The sequence below is a fragment of the Antrostomus carolinensis genome, unplaced genomic scaffold, assembly GCF_000700745.2.
Source record: "Antrostomus carolinensis isolate BGI_N321 unplaced genomic scaffold, ASM70074v2 scaffold30251, whole genome shotgun sequence".
NCBI classification, from domain to species: domain Eukaryota; kingdom Metazoa; phylum Chordata; class Aves; order Caprimulgiformes; family Caprimulgidae; genus Antrostomus; species Antrostomus carolinensis.
The window spans coordinates 7060-25761 of record NW_010293994.1 but is presented as its reverse complement, the minus strand read 5'-3'; the positions used below and the strand labels follow the sequence as shown (position 1 = coordinate 25761).

The 18702-nt window shown below is 38.3% G+C and overlaps 1 protein-coding gene across 1 annotated transcript; it reads left to right on the top strand.

Moving 5' to 3' along the window:
* The first annotated feature begins 6 nt into the window (after window positions 1-6).
* On the top strand, window positions 7-12863 carry VCPIP1 (valosin containing protein interacting protein 1). Its single transcript, XM_010177507.2, has 3 exons — window positions 7-2460; window positions 7983-8069; window positions 11080-12863. The coding sequence occupies exons 1-3, from the start codon at window positions 105-107 to the stop codon at window positions 11949-11951; spliced, it is 3315 nt and encodes a 1104-aa protein (XP_010175809.2). The 5' UTR covers window positions 7-104; the 3' UTR covers window positions 11952-12863.
* Window positions 12864-18702: the final 5839 nt, after the last annotated feature.

Sequence of the window (18702 nt, the reverse complement as noted above, 5' to 3'; positions counted from 1 at the left end):
AGGTGACGGACCCCGACCTGGTGCTGCACAACCTGCTGCGAAACGCGCTGCTGGGCGTCAGCGGCGCCGGCCCGCCCCGCAGGAACACCGAGCTCGTCAAAGTCATGGGCCTCTCCAACTACCACTGCAAGCTGCTGGCCCCCATCCTGGCCCGCTACGGGATGGATAAGCAAACTGGCAAAGCCAAGCTCCTCACCGAGATGAACCAGGGAGACATCTTTGACTGCTCCCTCTTGGGTGACCGCGCCTTCCTCATCGAGCCGGAGCACGTCGAAACCATTGGTTACGGGAAGGACCGCTCTGGCAGCCTCATCTACCTGCACGACACCCTGGAAGACATCAAGAAGGCCAACAACAGTCAGGAGTGCCTCATTCCTGTCCACGTGGATGGAGATGGCCACTGCCTTGTCCACGCAGTCTCGCGGGCACTTGTTGGCAGGGAACTGTTCTGGCATGCTCTGCGAGAGAATCTAAAGAAGCATTTTGAGGAGAATCTGAGTCACTACAAGGCACTTTTCCATGACTTTATTGATGCAGCAGAGTGGGAGGACATTATCAATGAATGTGACCCTTTGTTTGTTCCTCCAGAAGGTGTGCCAATGGGCCTTAGGAATATTCACATCTTTGGTCTGGCCAACGTGCTTCACCGCCCTATTATCCTGTTAGACTCCTTGAGCGGAATGCGAAGCTCCGGGGATTATTCAGCGACGTTCCTCCCTGGTCTGGTACCTCTAGAAAAATGCATGGGAAAAGATGGCATGTTGAACAAGCCAATCTGCATCGCATGGAGTAGCTCAGGACGTAACCATTATATTCCTCTAGTTGGAATAAAAGGTGCTGCTTTACCTAAACTGCCTAGGAAGCTACTTCCTAAAGCCTGGGGAGTTCCTCAAGACCTCATCAAAAAGTACATCAAGTTAGAGGAGGATGGTGGTTGTGTTATTGGAGGAGACAGAAGTTTGCAAGATAAGTACTTGATGAGGCTCGTTGCTGCCATGGAGGAGGTTTTCATGAGTAAACACGGTATCCATCCCAGTCTTGTAGCTGATGTGCATCAGTATTTCTACAGAAGGACTGGTGTAATAGGAGTCCAGCCCGAAGAAGTCACTGCAGCTGCCAAAAAAGCAGTGATGGACAACCGCCTTCACAGGTGCCTCATCTGTGGGGCTCTGTCAGAGCATCACGTTCCTCCGGAGTGGCTGGCTCCTGGGGGAAAACTCTACAACCTGGCAAAAAGTACCCATGGCCAGCTAAGGCCTGACAAAAATTACAGTTTTCCCCTGAACAGTTTGGTGTGTTCTTACAACCCCGCAAAGGATGTGCTGGTACCAGACTATAGCCTGAGTAGTTTGACTGCTTGTAACTGGTGTCACGGTAACTTGGTGCGTCGTGTCAGAGAAGACGGATCTGTTTCGTATTTGGATGGAGACAGAACTAATACTAGGTCTACAGGTGGCAAGTGTGGCTGTGGATTCAAGCACTACTGGGAAGGTAAAGAATACGATAATCTCCCTGAAGCTTTTCCTATTACTCTAGAGTGGGGTGGAAGAGTGGTGAGAGAGACAGTCTACTGGTTCCAGTATGAAAGTGACACATCTCTGAACAGCAATGTGTATGACGTCGCCATGAAACTTGTTACCAAGCACTTCCCTGGTGAATTTGGTAGTGAGATTCTTGTTCAGAAAGTTGTCAACACAATATTGCATCAAACTGCCAAAAAGAACCCTGATGATTACACCCCTGTAAATATTGATGGTGCTCATGCCCAAAGAGCTGATGATGTACAGCAAGGACAAGAGTTAGAGTCGCAACTTCCAACCAAAATTATTTTGACTGGACAGAAGACAAAAACTTTGCACAAGGAGGAGTTGAATATGAGCAAAGCTGAAAGAACTATTCAGCAGAACATTGCAGACCAGGCTTCCGTAATGCAAAAAAGGAAAAGTGAAAAAATGAAACAAGAGCATAAAGGGCAACCTAGGACTGCTTCTCCTGGGGCTGTTCGTGAGGGGCCATCGTCTGCACCTGCTACACCAACAAAAACCCCGTATTCTCCAACGTCTACAAAGGAAAAGAAAATTCGAATCACCACGAATGATGGGAGGCAGTCGATGCTTACCCTGAAGTGCACCACCACCTTCTTGGAACTACAGGAAAGCATCGCAAGAGAATTTAATATTCCTCCATATCTGCAGTGTATTCGCTATGGCTTTCCTCCTAAAGAGCTTCTGCCTCCCAAAGAAGGCATGGAAAACGAGCCCGTTCCTCTGCAGCACGGTGACAGGATTGCGATAGAGATCCTGAAAGGTAAGGAGGAAGGCAGGCAGTCGGCTTCAGCACACTCAGCCCACGCTGTGAAGCATGAAGATGTTGCTGTGACGAGTAAAATCTCATCGAAGGAACTTCAAGAGCAAGTCGATAAGGAGATGTATTCTCTTTGTCTTCTAGCAACACTAATGGGTAAGGCTGACTTCAAATTATAGTTTAGAATTGTGTTTTTAAGTAGAAGGTCACATTTTAAAAACTATAGTTACACACGTTTTTTTTTCTTTTCTGTAAACACGGAGAAGGTTTGTTCCTTTATTCCTCTATTAGAAGAACACTTAACATGCTGTCAGTGATTTGTTGAGTGTTGTGCTTTTCAAGATGTGTATATGAGATACTCATTCTTTCTTTGCTATAAAAGTCCTCTTTTAAAAATTGCTGTTTAGAAGTTGTTGCATTTCCTCTTCTGTTTTCTGTTTCTCTGTCTATTTGATTTTCCTGTCTTTTGTTAGGCACACATCTGCTCTGTGTGTGTGTGTGTGTGAGCTACATGCTCTCTTTTTTCCTACATCTCCCTCAGGTTTCAGGAAATAAATTTAGAGGAGAGGTGAGAAGGGGACACTGAGTGTCCACTCATTGGAAGTTTGAGGACCAAATTCTCACCTTTGTAGTAGGATAAAGTCCTGGCATTTCTCCCTACAGGGAGTTATGTTTGTTTAAGCAAATGGACACAACATTGTCTCCTTAGCTAATCTGCTAATTTTAAGTTAAGATCTGGTACTTTTTAAAAGCTGTGGAAAATATTATTTCAGAATGTAAGCAGAGGAGAAACTGAAAGAATCTAAACACAGATTTGATTCCCAAAGGGGGAAGTAGGGTTGCAAAGCTATGCTTATAAATTGTCAGTCATGTAAATCTGGCTGTTAATAATTCAAGACAAAAGGACTTTTCTCAGGTGCCTGTGGTTTTTATTTTCATATTTGGACTCAGGAGACTTGGACCTTCATTTGTGTACTTTCTTCATCAAGTTTCACAGTTCTTGCTGCTTACTGGCAGGAAGTAGCACAGTAATTATCATACATTTAACTCTGTGAACCAGTTGAGTAGTAATGTTTACAGGGTTTTTTTGTGGGAGCCTTCTCTTTTGCTGGAGGGATTTGGTGTGGCTAAAGCATGTGATGTTTTAGAAACGAAACAATTATATAATCACAGAGTGGTATGTCAGAAGTTCATCAAGCAGAACTTTGATTCTTTTCCAAGCCTGATTGTTTACTCCTGTGTCTCTTGCAAGATAGTGTGCTGAATCACTAGGCACCTCGTCACACTGACATTTACACCACAGTTCCAAAGTGCAGCAAAGGTTAGGTTTAAAAGCTGTCTTAATTTTGAGATAAAGCTTAAAAGAGTGCTTTCCTGTTTTCAGGAAATAGTGCTGAAAGTGTAGTTATTGGCTTACAAAAGAACTCTGACATGCTTTAAAAGTATCTCAGTTATTTCAGCATTAGGGTGTGTCATTTTTTTTCAGGTACTTATCCATAAACTGTGAGCTGATCTTGTATTCAGGAATCAATTTTTGTCTTTGACTCTCATTGCTGTTAGATTCTGCTTTCAAAGCACAGGTTAGAATAGAATTTACCTCACCCTGCTCTGACTGCATCCATTTTGCATTACTAATAGAAGTAAAAGTGGCAGCAAATGATAAACCAACCAGTTATAACAACTTAGGCAGCTACTGAATAAGATGCTATTTTTGTATAATCACTTTTCTCATCAGGGCTTTATTTTCCTTTAAAGAGATACTTGTGGAAAAAAATCTAGATGGTTGACTATTTACAATTGTGATTTTTCAATGGGGAAACAAACTCTAAGAAACTTCCCAAGTCCTTGCATTTTCCTAAGAGAGTTTGGGTGGCAGTTCCTCAAGGTGGGATATTCAGCCTTTTTGGGATGAGAAGCTTCAGTGTTTCTCAATGATGTTTCTGTAGCACTAAAAAACAGTGCTGCAAAGTTCTGAGTCAGCTTATCCTGCACGCTCTTGCTGTAACTTTGTTCTGCTAAAAACATTCATCTAATGCAGTCAGATTAGAATCTGTGGAGGGGAGATGCTGTTGAAATAGCTCACTGGGCCAGACACAATTTTTATTTTTTTTCCTCGGTGCCCATAGTGACAGTGTGCCTTCAGACATCTATAACTATTAATTCTGGATGCATAAAAGCTTTTCTGTCACACAGGGTCTCCTATAGGCTGCTGACTCGATGCTTCATTCCTATTTCAGTTACTAGAATTTTTCTTTTCCGGTCTCAGCTAGTTAACTTATTAAAATTTTAGACCATGGTCTTTAATTTTCCTGTATATAATTTTAAAATAAGCCCTGGGAAATTAGATACTGTAATTTCTGGACCACTTAACATCTTATGCATGATTTTTTGTAAAGCTTTATCCTCTTTTTTTTGTTTAGCTCAAAATACAGAATTCCATAGGGAAATGACTACAGGAATTGTAATTTTATGTTAACATAATTAAAACATCGTATTTTGAAACAGACTTAATGACACCCATGCAGAAGGAAACACTCTGGATATGTGCAAGCGGAATATGAATCTATTTTGATCCATTTGTTTTGCATTGATGAACTTATCAGTGCACAAGAAATCAAAATAGCCAGGTTTAAATTAAATGTGTTAATTAATACCAGGATTTGCTTAGAATTAAACAGCTTGTTTTTAAGCCAGCTGTAGTTCCCTGTAACCTATGTTTATCAACTGAGCTTTTGATTTGTTTTGTACTTCTGTGTGTCCTCTCTGCTGTAGGGAGTGGTGGTCTTGGTCTTCCACTGGCATAGGTTAGTCTGCACCTGCTCTTTTTCTGCAGTGTGTGAGGTGTGCTTGTGGGTAGGACAGTCTTCATTTGGTGGCAACTTTAATGTTGTGGGGCTGAGGTCTGGTCTGAGAGTGTGCACTGGAGTGGGAACAGTGAAGAGAACATAATTTCTTTGATAAATGTAGTGTCTTGAGGGAGTTTTTAATCAAACTAAATGATCACCCAAACTAATTTGTGACCTGTAAACATCTTACTGCCGTGGTAAACAAAACCAAAACAAACAGTAAAACCCAACTAGCAACAAAAATGCAAACAGCAAACGCAGTTTAGTTGAATCACACACACTAGTTCATCTGATCAGGGAAAGTCTGGTTGTAATTGTGAGGTTTTTTTGGTGTTCCAATAGGAGATCTCTTTATCAAAACAGCATCATTAGTTTGTGTTTCTTTCAGTGGCTGATGCTTTTGTTTTGTGAGCTCTGCTCTCCATACTTTTCTGCATGTAGTCCTTGTTAGTGTTGCATAAAAGGCTATCTAAACAGTGATGCTTCTCTTGTACAAGGCTTGAAAAATCATGCCCAGAGCAAACAGGGAATCTTGCCTTGGATAATGTCATGAATATGTAAAACCAGGCTGCTTCTAAAAGCCTGGTGGTTGTGTTGTGGAAGGGAAGGGAGCCCTTCCAATATGAAGAGATCGCTAGATGCAGCAATGTAGGAGCCCTTCATATGGAGTCAGGCACTGTGTGGCTGCTGGCTGTGGTCTCCCCAGGCTTCAGTAGATTGACGACTGTATTCTGTTAATTATCAGTGTAGTGGATATTTTGATCCCTGTGGGCAATATTTAAACCATCAGAAGACTTGGGGGAAAATGAAGAGCCACAGCAGTGATGCTCTGGAGCCATTGTGTATAGGGATGTGTATTCCAAAATGTAAATGAGAATAAGGATGCAGGGTGGCAGTGAACCCCTTTTGAAACAGCAAAAACATGAGACTGAGTGTTATCAGTAGTGATTGTCCTTGCTCCATGCAGCTGTTTGAAGAAGAGGAAAAGCTGTGGCAATAGTGGGGAGGACAAGAGAATGCTTCTTTTACTTATTTTTTTTTTTTTTTTTAGTGGAGTCAGTGAGAGCTGTAGAGGAGCCTCAAATTTGTTAGCAGTCAGTAGACAGGAGTTATCAGGATAAAGTCAAAAGACAAGATCTTCTTCAGTAGATCATGGAAAGTAAGAAAGAAGAGTAGTTAGCAAGAACATCCAGGTAACAAACTAGGAAGTAAAGGCCAAATCTGTGAGCTTGATGTGCAAATGAATGCAATGAACCAGAGCATATATGGCTCAAGGGAATGCATTTAAACCAAATCAGATTATGTAGGTCTCCTGTCTTTAAAAAATACCTAAAAACAAAACACAATGAAGATGTGCTGTACCTTTTTATAGAGAATGGGGACTTTTCAACACCTGGAGGGGTGAGTGACAGAATCATTCTGGTGGGGGGACAGACTAGCAGGGGAGTGTACAGAGTCTTGTGCCTGTCAGGAAGGGAAACAGAAAAGACATAGAGTGGCTTGAAGGGTTTCAGAGTGTAAAGTAGCACATAATGCCACTGTCATGAGGGTGAAACATTTTCTCACCTGAGGTGAGTGGGATAGGAGAGTGGCCACAGTCACCTTGTGGGATATGCAGTAAAGAAATGCAAGGAGGGATTTAGTATGTGGAAGCTATTAAAAACAACTTTTAACTATTATTTTGCTCATAACAGCAAGCAAAGAGGTATTGGTGGATAATATTTTACAGCCTCACACATTCCAGCTATCTCTATACCAAGTAGTAAGTGCATCCAGTTAAACTTCAGTTTAAACTTCATTCTCCAATTTTAATAGAAAATTGAGCCGTGGTTACTGAGACTTTGATGCCTAAGGAGGGGTGCAATTTAAAGTATCTCAGTATGTTCCCTGAATGTTTGATATAAAGTGGGAAAAGCAATTTTTTCTGAAAACATATATGCACCATAGCAGTTTCTGCATCAGGAAAATATGAGTGCTTTTTGTTTGCAGCACTTTGACAGCTGCATCACACATCACTTCTCTGAAGCAGGTAAGTGGTTAGCAAAATGAGGAAAAGGGTGCAGGTAAAAATGCAGATCTGAACTGATTTAGCAGGTGCTGTTAGGTCACCGATATTCTGTCATTGTAACCCAGTTTTTCTGTTCTTTATATTCATTTCCTTACATAGTCTGGGGTTTGTTTTTTTTCCTCTCAGCGGCATTGAAAGTTGTCACATTTCAATGCCATTTTTGGCACCTTTGAAAAATGCCAGTTGCACAGGACTGCTGGGGCCTCGCAGTTGGTATTTTGTTTCCAGCTCTCGAGAAAAGCAAGGTGCAGACATAGCTTCTAGGCAGCTGCCTGGACGGACGTCTGTATCTCAGCTACAGTATAAACTCTGCTGTGTGGCAGCTGTGAAATTGAGAGCTGGTTTTTGAGAAGGTGTAGGGACATAGAATTGAGGTTTTAATGTGCAAGGGTACGTGCTTGAATTTTGGAAGTGTGTTAGTCATTTCCTAGTTTTATGTTGAAAGCATGGGTAGGAGAGGAATGGAGACTTGTGTGTAGGGCCTGGCAAAGAACCAGGAGCTGCAGCTTGGATGAAATCAAATTTGGGAACCTTTATACTAGAACATGTAGGATACTTGACTGCAGACGGTGATACATTTACCTGAAAGTTTCTCAGTGTCCTGGGCACATATTCTGTAAATCTGCAATAAAAATTCAAATTCTTAATTGTATTGAAGAGGGTAAGGATTCAGGCTTTGGTTCAAGGAGTTACATTTTTAGCCATTATCTATAATGTTAAAGCATGTCTGCTTAATTCTGAAGACCATGTTTTGATTCTTACAGGAGAAGATGTTTGGTCTTACGCAAAGGGACTTCCTCAGTTGTTTCAGCAGGGTGGAGTATTCTACAGCATAATGAAGAAAACCACAGGTATTTTTTGTTTTTGTTTTTATCCCTTCCTTCCTCTGTTTTCAAATCTTTAAAACTGTAAATTGGTATTGAGTCACTTGTAAGCATGAATATATTTTTATTTTACTACCATGGTATATTTTCATAATATTGTAGAATTCCTTATGCTCCCTCAAAGAACCTAAGATTAGGGAATCTGACTAAGACTGGTTCATTCAACTTAAATATCTTCTTTTCTGAAATTTTCTCTACAACCATACATCTCCATTTAAACTTCCTGAATTGTACAAACAACTTCAATAAGTCAACTGATTTTTTTAAAACTTTTTTTTTTTTCCCCAGAAAGGTCAAAGGGAAGATCATAGGGCCTATTCCTGTTATACTTTAAAACACTTACTGGATAGGCAGTTCATCTTTCTAGTGTGCTTCATGATAGATATTTATGCAGGAATACTGCATGTTTTAAATTTAAATGGTTGGTTAAATTTGTCTTTCATATTCCTAAGACTGTTTAAAAGCAAAGCTATCCATCCCTTTCTTACATTGATAAATGTTGCATCTTGGACTATGTGCAGAATAATGAAGCAAGTAGTTAGAGTATATTTGATTTTTAGACAGCTTTACAAACACTATCTACAAAGAATAACATCTATTTCTTTAGAGAAGAAAGTACTGTTCAGTTATTTTCTCTCATTTAAAGTTCATTTTTGTATTGAAGTCAGTTTAGCATTCATAGTTTCGCTCTTGTGGTTTCATCTATAATAATGATTCCTTTTCTGCTTCCTTACTGTTTGATTTCTTCTTAGGCAGTTTTATCAGCCTTAACTTAATCTTGGTTATATCTGGAAACAGGTATTTTACCATGTAATTTCTGTTCTGTTTGCAGTAATTAAAGTGTGTGGTATACTCTATGCCCACTGTCTCTCACTGAATTCTTAGCCTGGGTAATAGAATTAGCATGCCAGTGTCTTATAACAGATCTCTTTCCTTTTAGTTTCCTTTCTTTTTCTATGCTTGTACAGTAAAGACTGGTGTCTTGTGCATGGCAAGTGAATTAGCTTAGACAGCGCCTGATGGAAGGACATTTTGGACCCATTAATGACTAGTCAGAGTTGAGAACCTGAAATGAATCCAAGGGATTTTAACTCAGCTGGTCGTTAACTCACAGAAAATGCCTGACTTAGAAGTCATTTTTGCCAATTGACAATGTAAGAACTAAAGCTGTGGGAGATGATATTCCGTATTTGAACATTGTCGCGTTTCCATGTGTGCAGGTATTTTACCCTACCTTGGTATGTAGAATTACTATTTCAGTATTAACATACTTGCATGACTTTTAATGTTTTATGAACTACAAATTTCCACATTGAACAATTACAGTGTAAAAAAATCTAAGTATTTTAAAGAAGCTCCTTAACTATTTGTAATATTTTAGTTAATGTAATAATGCAACTACTATACTGGACATTTGGAACAAAGCTTTCTATCAAGTGTAGATACTTGTTAATCATTTGAAATTTGATTTAGTAGATCTTGTTTAAGACCTTATTGTGAGATTTCAGGATTGCAATTTCAAAGGCAGTTTTGGTCTATTATAGCAGCTGTTACAACTGCAAACTCTCTTTTGCAAATGAAGGTTGAGCTGGTAAATTACGTAGTTAAAATACGTTCTTCAGGCAAAGTCAGATGGATAGATGTTTGGGGTCAATTTTTTTTCTGTGCGTGTTTTGGCTCTTTGGTTATTGGTTCACAAGGATATGTAAAGAAAGGAGCTCTGTGTCTGAAGTTCCTGAAATAAAATCTCACCTGTAGATTTCTGCAACTGTATAAGTGTATGAATCAGAAGCTGTGGAGGATGAGTGCAGCTGATCAGTTGGTTCATCGGTATAAAAACAATTTAATAATGTTTCAAATCGTTTTTCACTGATGCCCAGAATACTTGTTTTGGCTGCATTGTATTTGATAACATAGAAATGGGATTTGCTTGTTGTGTTTCTTCCCTTTTGCATAATTTCTGGTGTTTTTTGTCAAGAATTGTAAGAGAATATGATGAAAAATCCCATTAATCTACCTATTCCTGGCACTTTTTAAAAAGTAGCGTTTTTATTGTAGCTCTCCTTGCACAGCTGACAGAATTGAAGAGAGTTGTTGCAGCCAAGTTTTCATCTGCAGATATCTTTTAACTCACAGAAAGCTGTCATCACTAAAGTGATACCTTACTGCTTTTACCATAGCCTATATGAGACAGAGTTGGAAGAGTTATTTTGTATTTTATAATGATAAACTGGAAAACTGAATGTTGTCCGTTTTTGACACAGAGCAGCTTCAGAATTTAGTCTCGTGTACTCTCAATTTTAGCAGATCAGTCAAATTGTAAGTGGAACGATGAAACAAACAGCAAATCAAAAATATTATGCCTCATGTTTGTAAGCATGAAACACTTTTGTTTCTCTAGCAACACTTCCTCTCTGAGAAGAAGACAAATAGTAAATTTGAAATTCCTCAGGCTTAGCAGCAGTTGTACACACTGAAATCCTACTACAATTCTAACTAGTATGGAAGTGGTCTTAAATAGTACTTCTCCAGATAGACAGTGATTTGAAATGTGCTCTTTGGCAGTTTTCTGGGGTTTTTTTGTATGTTTGGGGTTTTTTGTGTGGTTTTGGGGCGAGGGGTGGTGGTGGTAGTGGTGGGGTTTGGCTTGCTTTGTGTTAGTGAAAGCGTGTACTATTTCTATAACTTCTGTTGTGTTGGAACTGTAAGTCCCAGCAAGGTGGCTGTTTTCTCTGGTAATACTACAGTCCTGTCTCCTCATTAGAGTCACCATAGAAGGCAGCAGCATCTTAGGGCTATACTGTGACTGCTATTGAATGGCACACACGCCTAAATTGGTTTTCTCCCACAGTAGTAAGTTTCAGTGTGGTTGTTTGTACATACTCAATGCAATAAGTTTAAATATAATAATTACTGTGTACTCAGCGCATGCCTTAAAATATGTGAGCACTTTGAATAACTTTTTCTATCTTCATAGGTTTGGCTGATGGCAAGCACTGTACTTTTCCACACCTGCCTGGTAAAAACTTTGTGTACAACGCGGCAGAAGACAGATTAGAGCTGTGTGTGGATGCTGCTGGGCATTTTCCTATTGGTCCTGATGTTGAAGAGTTGGTCAAAGAGGCCTTAAGTCAAGTGCGAGCAGAAGTTACTTCAAGAAGCAGGGAAGCAAGTCCTTCACACGGAATGCTGAAGCTGGGTAGTGGTGGAGTAGTGAAAAAGAAATCTGAACAGCTACATAACATAACTGCATTTCAAGGAAAGGGCCATTCCCTAGGAACTGCATCTAGTAGTCAACAACACGATCAAAGAGCCAGGGAAACACCACTGTTAAGAAAGCATAGCACAGAAACAGACTTCAGTCCTTCTGCTAAAATTGAGCCTTCTGCATTCACAGCTGCTTCTGGTAACAGTGAGCTTATCCGAATTGCTCCGGGAGTGGTGACAATGAGAGACAGCAGGCAGCTTGACCCCACTTTGATTGAGGCACAGAGAAAAAAGTTGCAGGAAATGGTCTCTTCTATTCAGGCTTCAATGGATAGACATTTGCGGGATCAGAATACAGAGCAGTCAGCCTCAGTTGATTTATCTCAAAGAAAAGTAGAGGCAGTGAGTTCAACTGCTAAAACTGGGAGCTTTCAGGCTGGCTTACCTGAATCGTTTTCTGCACCAGGTGGTACTGAACACTTGAATACTGAATCAACTGATGGTAATACGGTGAATTCTGTGGGAACAACATTCCCTGCAAGGTCTAAAGCACAAAAGGGAAATTCTGTTGAGGAGCTTGAGGAGATGGATAGTCAAGATGCAGGAATCACTAATGCAACTGAGCCAATGGATCACTCTTGATAGGTTAAAATCTAATAAGGGTAGAAGAAATTACTGTTCAAATGTAATGTTTATTGGCTGGGCCACACAAAGTGATTAGTTATTAAATCTTCTATGTATGTCAAAGATTATATCATCTTATTCAGTGCATGATAAGCAAGTGTGTGATTGGCAATAGCTTTCAATATTACCGTACGGCTGCCCAGGCTGGCTCTGTTACCTGTAAATTAGTTATTAGGAAATGCACTGAGATGAATATCTGCTGTAAATGTGGGTTCTTGAAAATTCTTTGTAATTTTTAATTTCTTAAAAGTCTTAAAATTTAAGCCCATGCAAGGTTCTTACCATGCTAGTTTAAGGTTACTGGAAAGGCTAGAACAGGCAAAACTAGAAACATGACAAAGTTAATCCTGTCCCAGGTACTTAGTTCCACTCAAAAATATACTATAAACATGAATGATACATAAATTTCAAAAAGCAGCTGAAACTAAACTTCAGATAAATTTGATAATGCAGCATATACAGTAATTTAATTGCGTTGTGCTAGCACTTCCTCAGATTTAAAAAAAAAATAATTCATACAGCACTTGTCAGAAATCTTGGAATAAATAACTTTAGTAAACTCTAATTTCTGCATATTGGCAGTTTAAGCAAGTTAGAAAAAAGGCTACTTAGTGTATGGTGAAGATAAAGTGAATGTGGTGTGGTTATGCATGGCTGTCTGAGCCAACACAACCATTTTGGTGCTCTGTTAGTAAGCGATAGCATGTTTTTATTTCCTCCCCAATACCGAGTTGGTCAGACGTTGTGCAACTTTTAATACAACTACAGGAGAGAAGAAGTTGGCAATTGCAAGAAACACCAAATGTTCAATGGCAAATCCATTTCTGTTAAAAGACTTTGATTACTAGCATTGGTCAGTGATGGCAAAAATTAAATAACAGCTGTCCTCTTCAGACCAAATTAACAATTTATTGGAAGGAAATGACTCTCTAACATACATTATCCTAAAGTGTTCAGTGATAATTGAGCTTTTGGAAGCTCACTCTTTACTCCATGGAAACAAGGAATACGTGCTGTTTCAGTGTCTATAAATATAGACTACCCACCTCTATTAGCCACACTTCAGTTTGTGATGCAGATTTCCCTCCATCAATGATAATATAGCCGGCATCCATTTAAATAGCGTGTTCATCAGAGCTGCAGTGCTAGTTTTAAAGAAACAGCCATTGTGCTTGCTCCCTGAGGATGGAATGTGTATCTGATACTGCACTTTGCTTCCTATCATCATAGTCATATCTAAGTGCACTATTGTTGCTTCCTCTAATGGTAAAGTAACATTGAATGGATGAAAGATGTTAATACAACTCCAAAGGAATTAAGAGCATTTAAATATTGAAGTCTGTGTTTGTGCACATGTGGGTTTTTACCAGTTCACAAATGCTGTTTGTATTGTATATGTTTGTATTCAGAAAAGTCTCCTCACTTTTTACATTTCTAATCACTAAACAGTTCTAAGCATTAGTATGATAAAATGTCCCATAAGGGAGGATTTATTTTTGTATGTAAAAATTTTCTGAAGCAAGTCACTTAAAGAATAGCCCCTGTTTTGTCAAAGTAAATTAAAATGCCTCTGTTGGTTAACTTTTTATGTAGAGGGAATAAATATTTTATGATTTAGTACACTACTTACAGGTAAAAAATAAGAATCACCTTTTCACAAACAACTGAAAAAATTTAAGATCTCAAATTGCTAACCTGTAAGTTAGCAATTTGGAAGCTTGGGATGTATGAGGTAATTTGGCTCACCAGAACTGACCTTGCTGATGCACTGATTAACTGGCAGGGCTTATTCAGTGAGAAACAGGATGCACATGCAGCAGCTGGAAGCCTGCCATGACTTCTGAAAACATTTAGTCTCCCATGAATCGGTCTAGCTGTCTGAAGGCTACTTCTGTGTAGAAAAAGTTGAGTAGAGGTTTGTGCTTTGTCACAGTGTGAAGTTTAGAAAAATGTCCTGGTGGCATGTTCCTGGGAAGGAGTTTTAAGTCAGGAGAGGCTGAGAGGGAGGAATCTCCTGCATCTCTTGCAATTTAGACAAGGTAACTATCACTTAGACATTTTAAACCTTTTGCTTAGAAAAAGAAGTCTTCCTCAGCTGAAAAAAGAATAAATGTGCAATGTATATGAGAGAACTTTAAGTTTGAAATAAATTGAAATATTTATTGCACATCATCCTTATTTCAAGGTAAGATGCTAACTTTCATGCCTTTCTGGTAAGACTATAGAAGTCTGTGTGGCTTTTACTGTGTAAAGAGGAAGGCTTGGTTTAATTCTGACACACTTCCCATTTCAGCAGTAATTTGATATTTTCCTTCTCTAAATAGAAATAGACACAGATAATAGCTCTATTTGACTCACTCTTAGTCTCATCTTGGGTCCACTCAAGTCATGTAGATCAGAACTCTCTGGTTCCTAAACCAAATTGGTCTCAAAAAGGAATGGTAAGATGGTGTCAAAATCACAAGATCTGCTGATGTGAATTCCTCTGGTGTAAAGGAGGATTGTGGATATTTCTTTGCAGTGTTCTTATTTCACATAGCTTTCTCATGCATTTAAATACCAATGTTTGTGAGAAAGATGGCTTTTGATACTATCAAGTGAAGCTAAACTTTATCTACATGCCAGTGAGATGTGTAACTGTACAGGAGAAGTGAAATAAAGAACACTGAAGTTTAAGTTTGAACAGATGTTTCATTTGATTGCTAGCAGTAGGTGCAGATGTAAGTTAAGGCAAATCTGTGTGCGTGTCTTGGGAGCACCCTTTTGCTTGTTAGATTTCCCTGGTAGGGTCAGGAAGATGGTGGTGGGGTACAAGGGCAGGGAAGATACTGACTCATTGTGGGTGTGAAGCCATGTCAATAGGACTTTCAATGGTGTGAAGAGTGTCCCGTTCTCAAAAAGACCCCCCAACTTCTTGCTACTGAATTGCCTGTGGACAGAGGCTGTGGTTCTAAATGCTTTTTGAGTACCTGCCTTGATTACTTTCTTGTCTAGAGGCCAACCACCTTCTACACAGGGTATCATGGCAGAGAAAAATTATTTAAAAATCCTACACTTTAAAATGGCTTAGTATGTATAACCAAAATTAAAGATGATTACTGAAAATACCAGCTCAGTAAAAAAAAAAAAAAAAAAGGAGTATGAACTAGGTTGTTGATGAACACATGTAAAACCTCAGGAGAACAGATCACTTTTCCAGGCAAATTCAAGATTTTTACTGCTTGAAATGGCTGGCTGCTTAGTAAGGCTGACTTCTTGATACTGCTGTTTCTCTGTGAATTGTTTGCATTTCAGTGAGGGAAAATACATAGCTTTTCAAATGAAATCATATAAATATGTTTGGGATGTCTTCACTGTTATAGTCACAAACTAGCAATGTATCTTGTTGGTTTTGTGAATCTCACATAGTTTACTAGTTTTCTGATAGATACAAAATGTGAGCTAGACATTGCCTCCAACAAAATGCTCTAGCAGCTTCACAGAGGCACAGTGCCACAAGGCTGTGTGCTGGCAACCCTGTGCAACAGGCATACTTTCAAGAACAAAATACTTAATTTACAGTCTTTCAGAAAGTAGAATCTATTGTCACTGTCACAAGGTTAGCAGAGTCGCTTGCTGCTTTTTCAATGCGCTGAAAATGTCACAGGATAACATTCACAGTGTGCTTACCATTGGGAGAGTGATGCTCCATCTGAAGCCTATGAAAAATGAATTATTTAAGAAGATGCCACTGTTATCTCTACATTTGTTTGGCTCCCATTTTCAAATAGAATCTACATGCTTTTGTAAAATAATAATAATATGAAGTTCAGCCTTCTGTTTAAAAAAACAAACCACAACCAGTAAGTGATTTCTTTGTTTTGCTTGTGGATATCAGTTTAGCTTCTTAAAACTGAAGAAGCTGCTTAAGATCTTTAGAATGCAGGATTCCCTCTGAGCCCTTATGCCTGTGGTTGAGCAATAAAAGGTTGAAACAAGAGTGGTATTTCCAGAATTATTTTACGTTTAATGAGGATTATTGCCAAGAATGAAAGAGTGCACTTTTAGGAGGGAATGCTATTTAAAATGTATAAATAAGAATTAAAATAGTGTATATATTTAGAAAACAAATCTTTTTAAACAGTAAGTGCTTTACATGTTGAATTAAAAATAAATTAGCATAGAAACTCTACCATCTTCACAGCACTGGCTGTTATCCAGCACAGTTTGGTTTGTTTTATTTGTGATTGCTGTACTGATTATATTTGATTTTTTTTATCTGTAATGTAACAATAGTGTATTATAACAGTATATAGTGTACTATACTACACTTCACTGTACAGTATTTGGAATTTCCTTTGATTGCTATATTAAAACTCTAAGTTAAAACATCTGCTTTGGCTTTATAAGGTGCAACTTTTATCTAGCCTTTCACATACTAGCCTGTTTAACACCAATTTGGCTACAAAATGAATGAGTTGCAAGTAACTTATGCATTCTGCATATAAATTGCATTATACTTGCATACATGAATGCTAGTACAGAAGTTGAAAAACTGGTACAAATCTTAGAAAAGTGAACTCTGATGTAATCCATTTTGCTTTACTAATGTTTCTGTGTAAAAGACACGGCTGCAAGTGCACATTGTCGGCTCATGTTTTTCATTAAATACATGAGAATGTATTTAATTTTCATGTATTTATTTATTTATTTAAATAAATAATTAATTAAATAAATTATCATGTATTTATTTTCATGTATTTCATTAAATACATGAGAATTGAATACATGAGAATACATCGAATTTGAGATATTTTCAAAACAGGTTTTTTTATATATTTGAGATCAAAATCTGCGATCTAAATCTTTTTTCGAAGTTGTCACCAAGAAGGTGTAGAAAAATGCTGACCAAGTCATACATGGCATTTAAGATATCTTGCAATCAGTGGTTTGAAACATTGGTCAAAACATATTTCAAAGCAAAATTTTAATGCATGCATGTAACATGCAAGTATCAATAGTATAATTTGGAAGAACTAGGCTTTTGATAATTTGACAATACTCAAAGATGAACATACTGACAACTATTACATTACTTCTGTGCTTTTTCCACCAGCTACATGTGGTACTTTGTTTCAAAAATTGGCTGTAATAATAACTTCTGAGCCTAAAAAGAAGTCATAAAACCCATCTGCAAAACTCCGTGTTCCTTCTTCCTGTATTTATTGAAAGACTTTAATTCAAAGTGTGCTAGCATGAAAGCATTCTTTAAAATGATGGGTGTAAATATACAGAGTTAATTTTGATTGCGTGTCATATCATGAGGAATTGAAAATTATTATCCTTTGGAAGATTTGTATTTCAAAGGCTTAAATGCTTAATGCTAAGCTAGAAATTTACTCATCTTTATTAATGCAGTGTTTATAAACTGAGCCAAAACCAGTACTGAATGTATAAAGCAACCAAGTTAAGAATGCTTTCAAAGGGTTTGGATTTATCTTCCGCTTTTAAGTGTACAGCCTTAATATCGGTCTAAATTTTTTATTTTAGATTGGAGTTGTTTGGTTTGTTGGGCTTTCTTTGTTTGTGTATTTGTTTGTTGGTTTTGGTTTGTTGGGTTTTTGTTTTGTTAGGTATGTCCATATCAAATCTATTCTAACATCAAGCCCAGCTTCCTGCCAGAACAAGATCCCTCACAACATAGTTTTCTCCCTAGGATCCGAGTAAGGCTGAACAATGGAAGTTCATCAGCACGTGTAGTGAGTTGTGGAAGGTGCTTTTGGTATTACAAAGAGTCAATTCAAACACGTCTCTTGACTGTAAAAGTTAAGAGAAACTGTGTCGCTTTGCTTAACGTGGAGTTTATTTTATTGAGGCTTTGATACATGCTGGCTTCTACTGATTTGTGTTGTTTTCAGTATTTACTTTTTAATGATACAGAAAAGTAGTAGTGTTTGGATCCACAGCAGACTAGATGGCCAAGCTGGCATTACAGAAACCTGGTTGCCACAACTGATTTGAAATGGGTTATTCTGATTTGAATTACTTAAATGGATGTATGCTGGGTGACTTTGAACATATATTAATATTGTCAAAGGCATTAGGCTTCAGCGTAAGCATGACCTCTGTTGCAGTAACTTGCAGACACTTTAAGAAGCTTCAGAAAAGGCCATTAAATATTTTCTGTTAGTGAAAGGCATTGATTTGATGATTAAGAGATAGTTGCACAGACTTGCATTTGGACTTTATCCACCTCTGGTTTTTTAAATGACTACCTAATTTTGTTTTCTGCTGGAAATAATACTTCTAGTGGCTTGTCTTGCTGGTAGGAAATCTAATTTCACTTCTAAAATGATCCTGTAGATCTGGACTGGGTCTGTGCTGTTTGGAAACTTACATTCAATAAATAAAAAAATTAAAGATGGCAGGTGGAAGGAAGTTACCAGAAATTAGAAGAAGGTTTAGAAGGTGCTATGGTTTCTATTAGCCAGTAGTCTCTGGAGCCCATCTGCATGAAATGCACAGTCATTTCTTATAAACCTTTAAGCCATGGTTCAAACAACTTCTTTCAGAGTAAGCAAACTTGATTTTATAGGCTATTTGGCCACTCAGGATGTAAGATTTTCTTTAAAATGAAGTTTTTTTTCAGATTGTCATATTGTTGTATAAAGGCAGATAGATACTTGCTGGACACTACCTCCTAATCCTCACCTCTCATCTTTCCTATGTG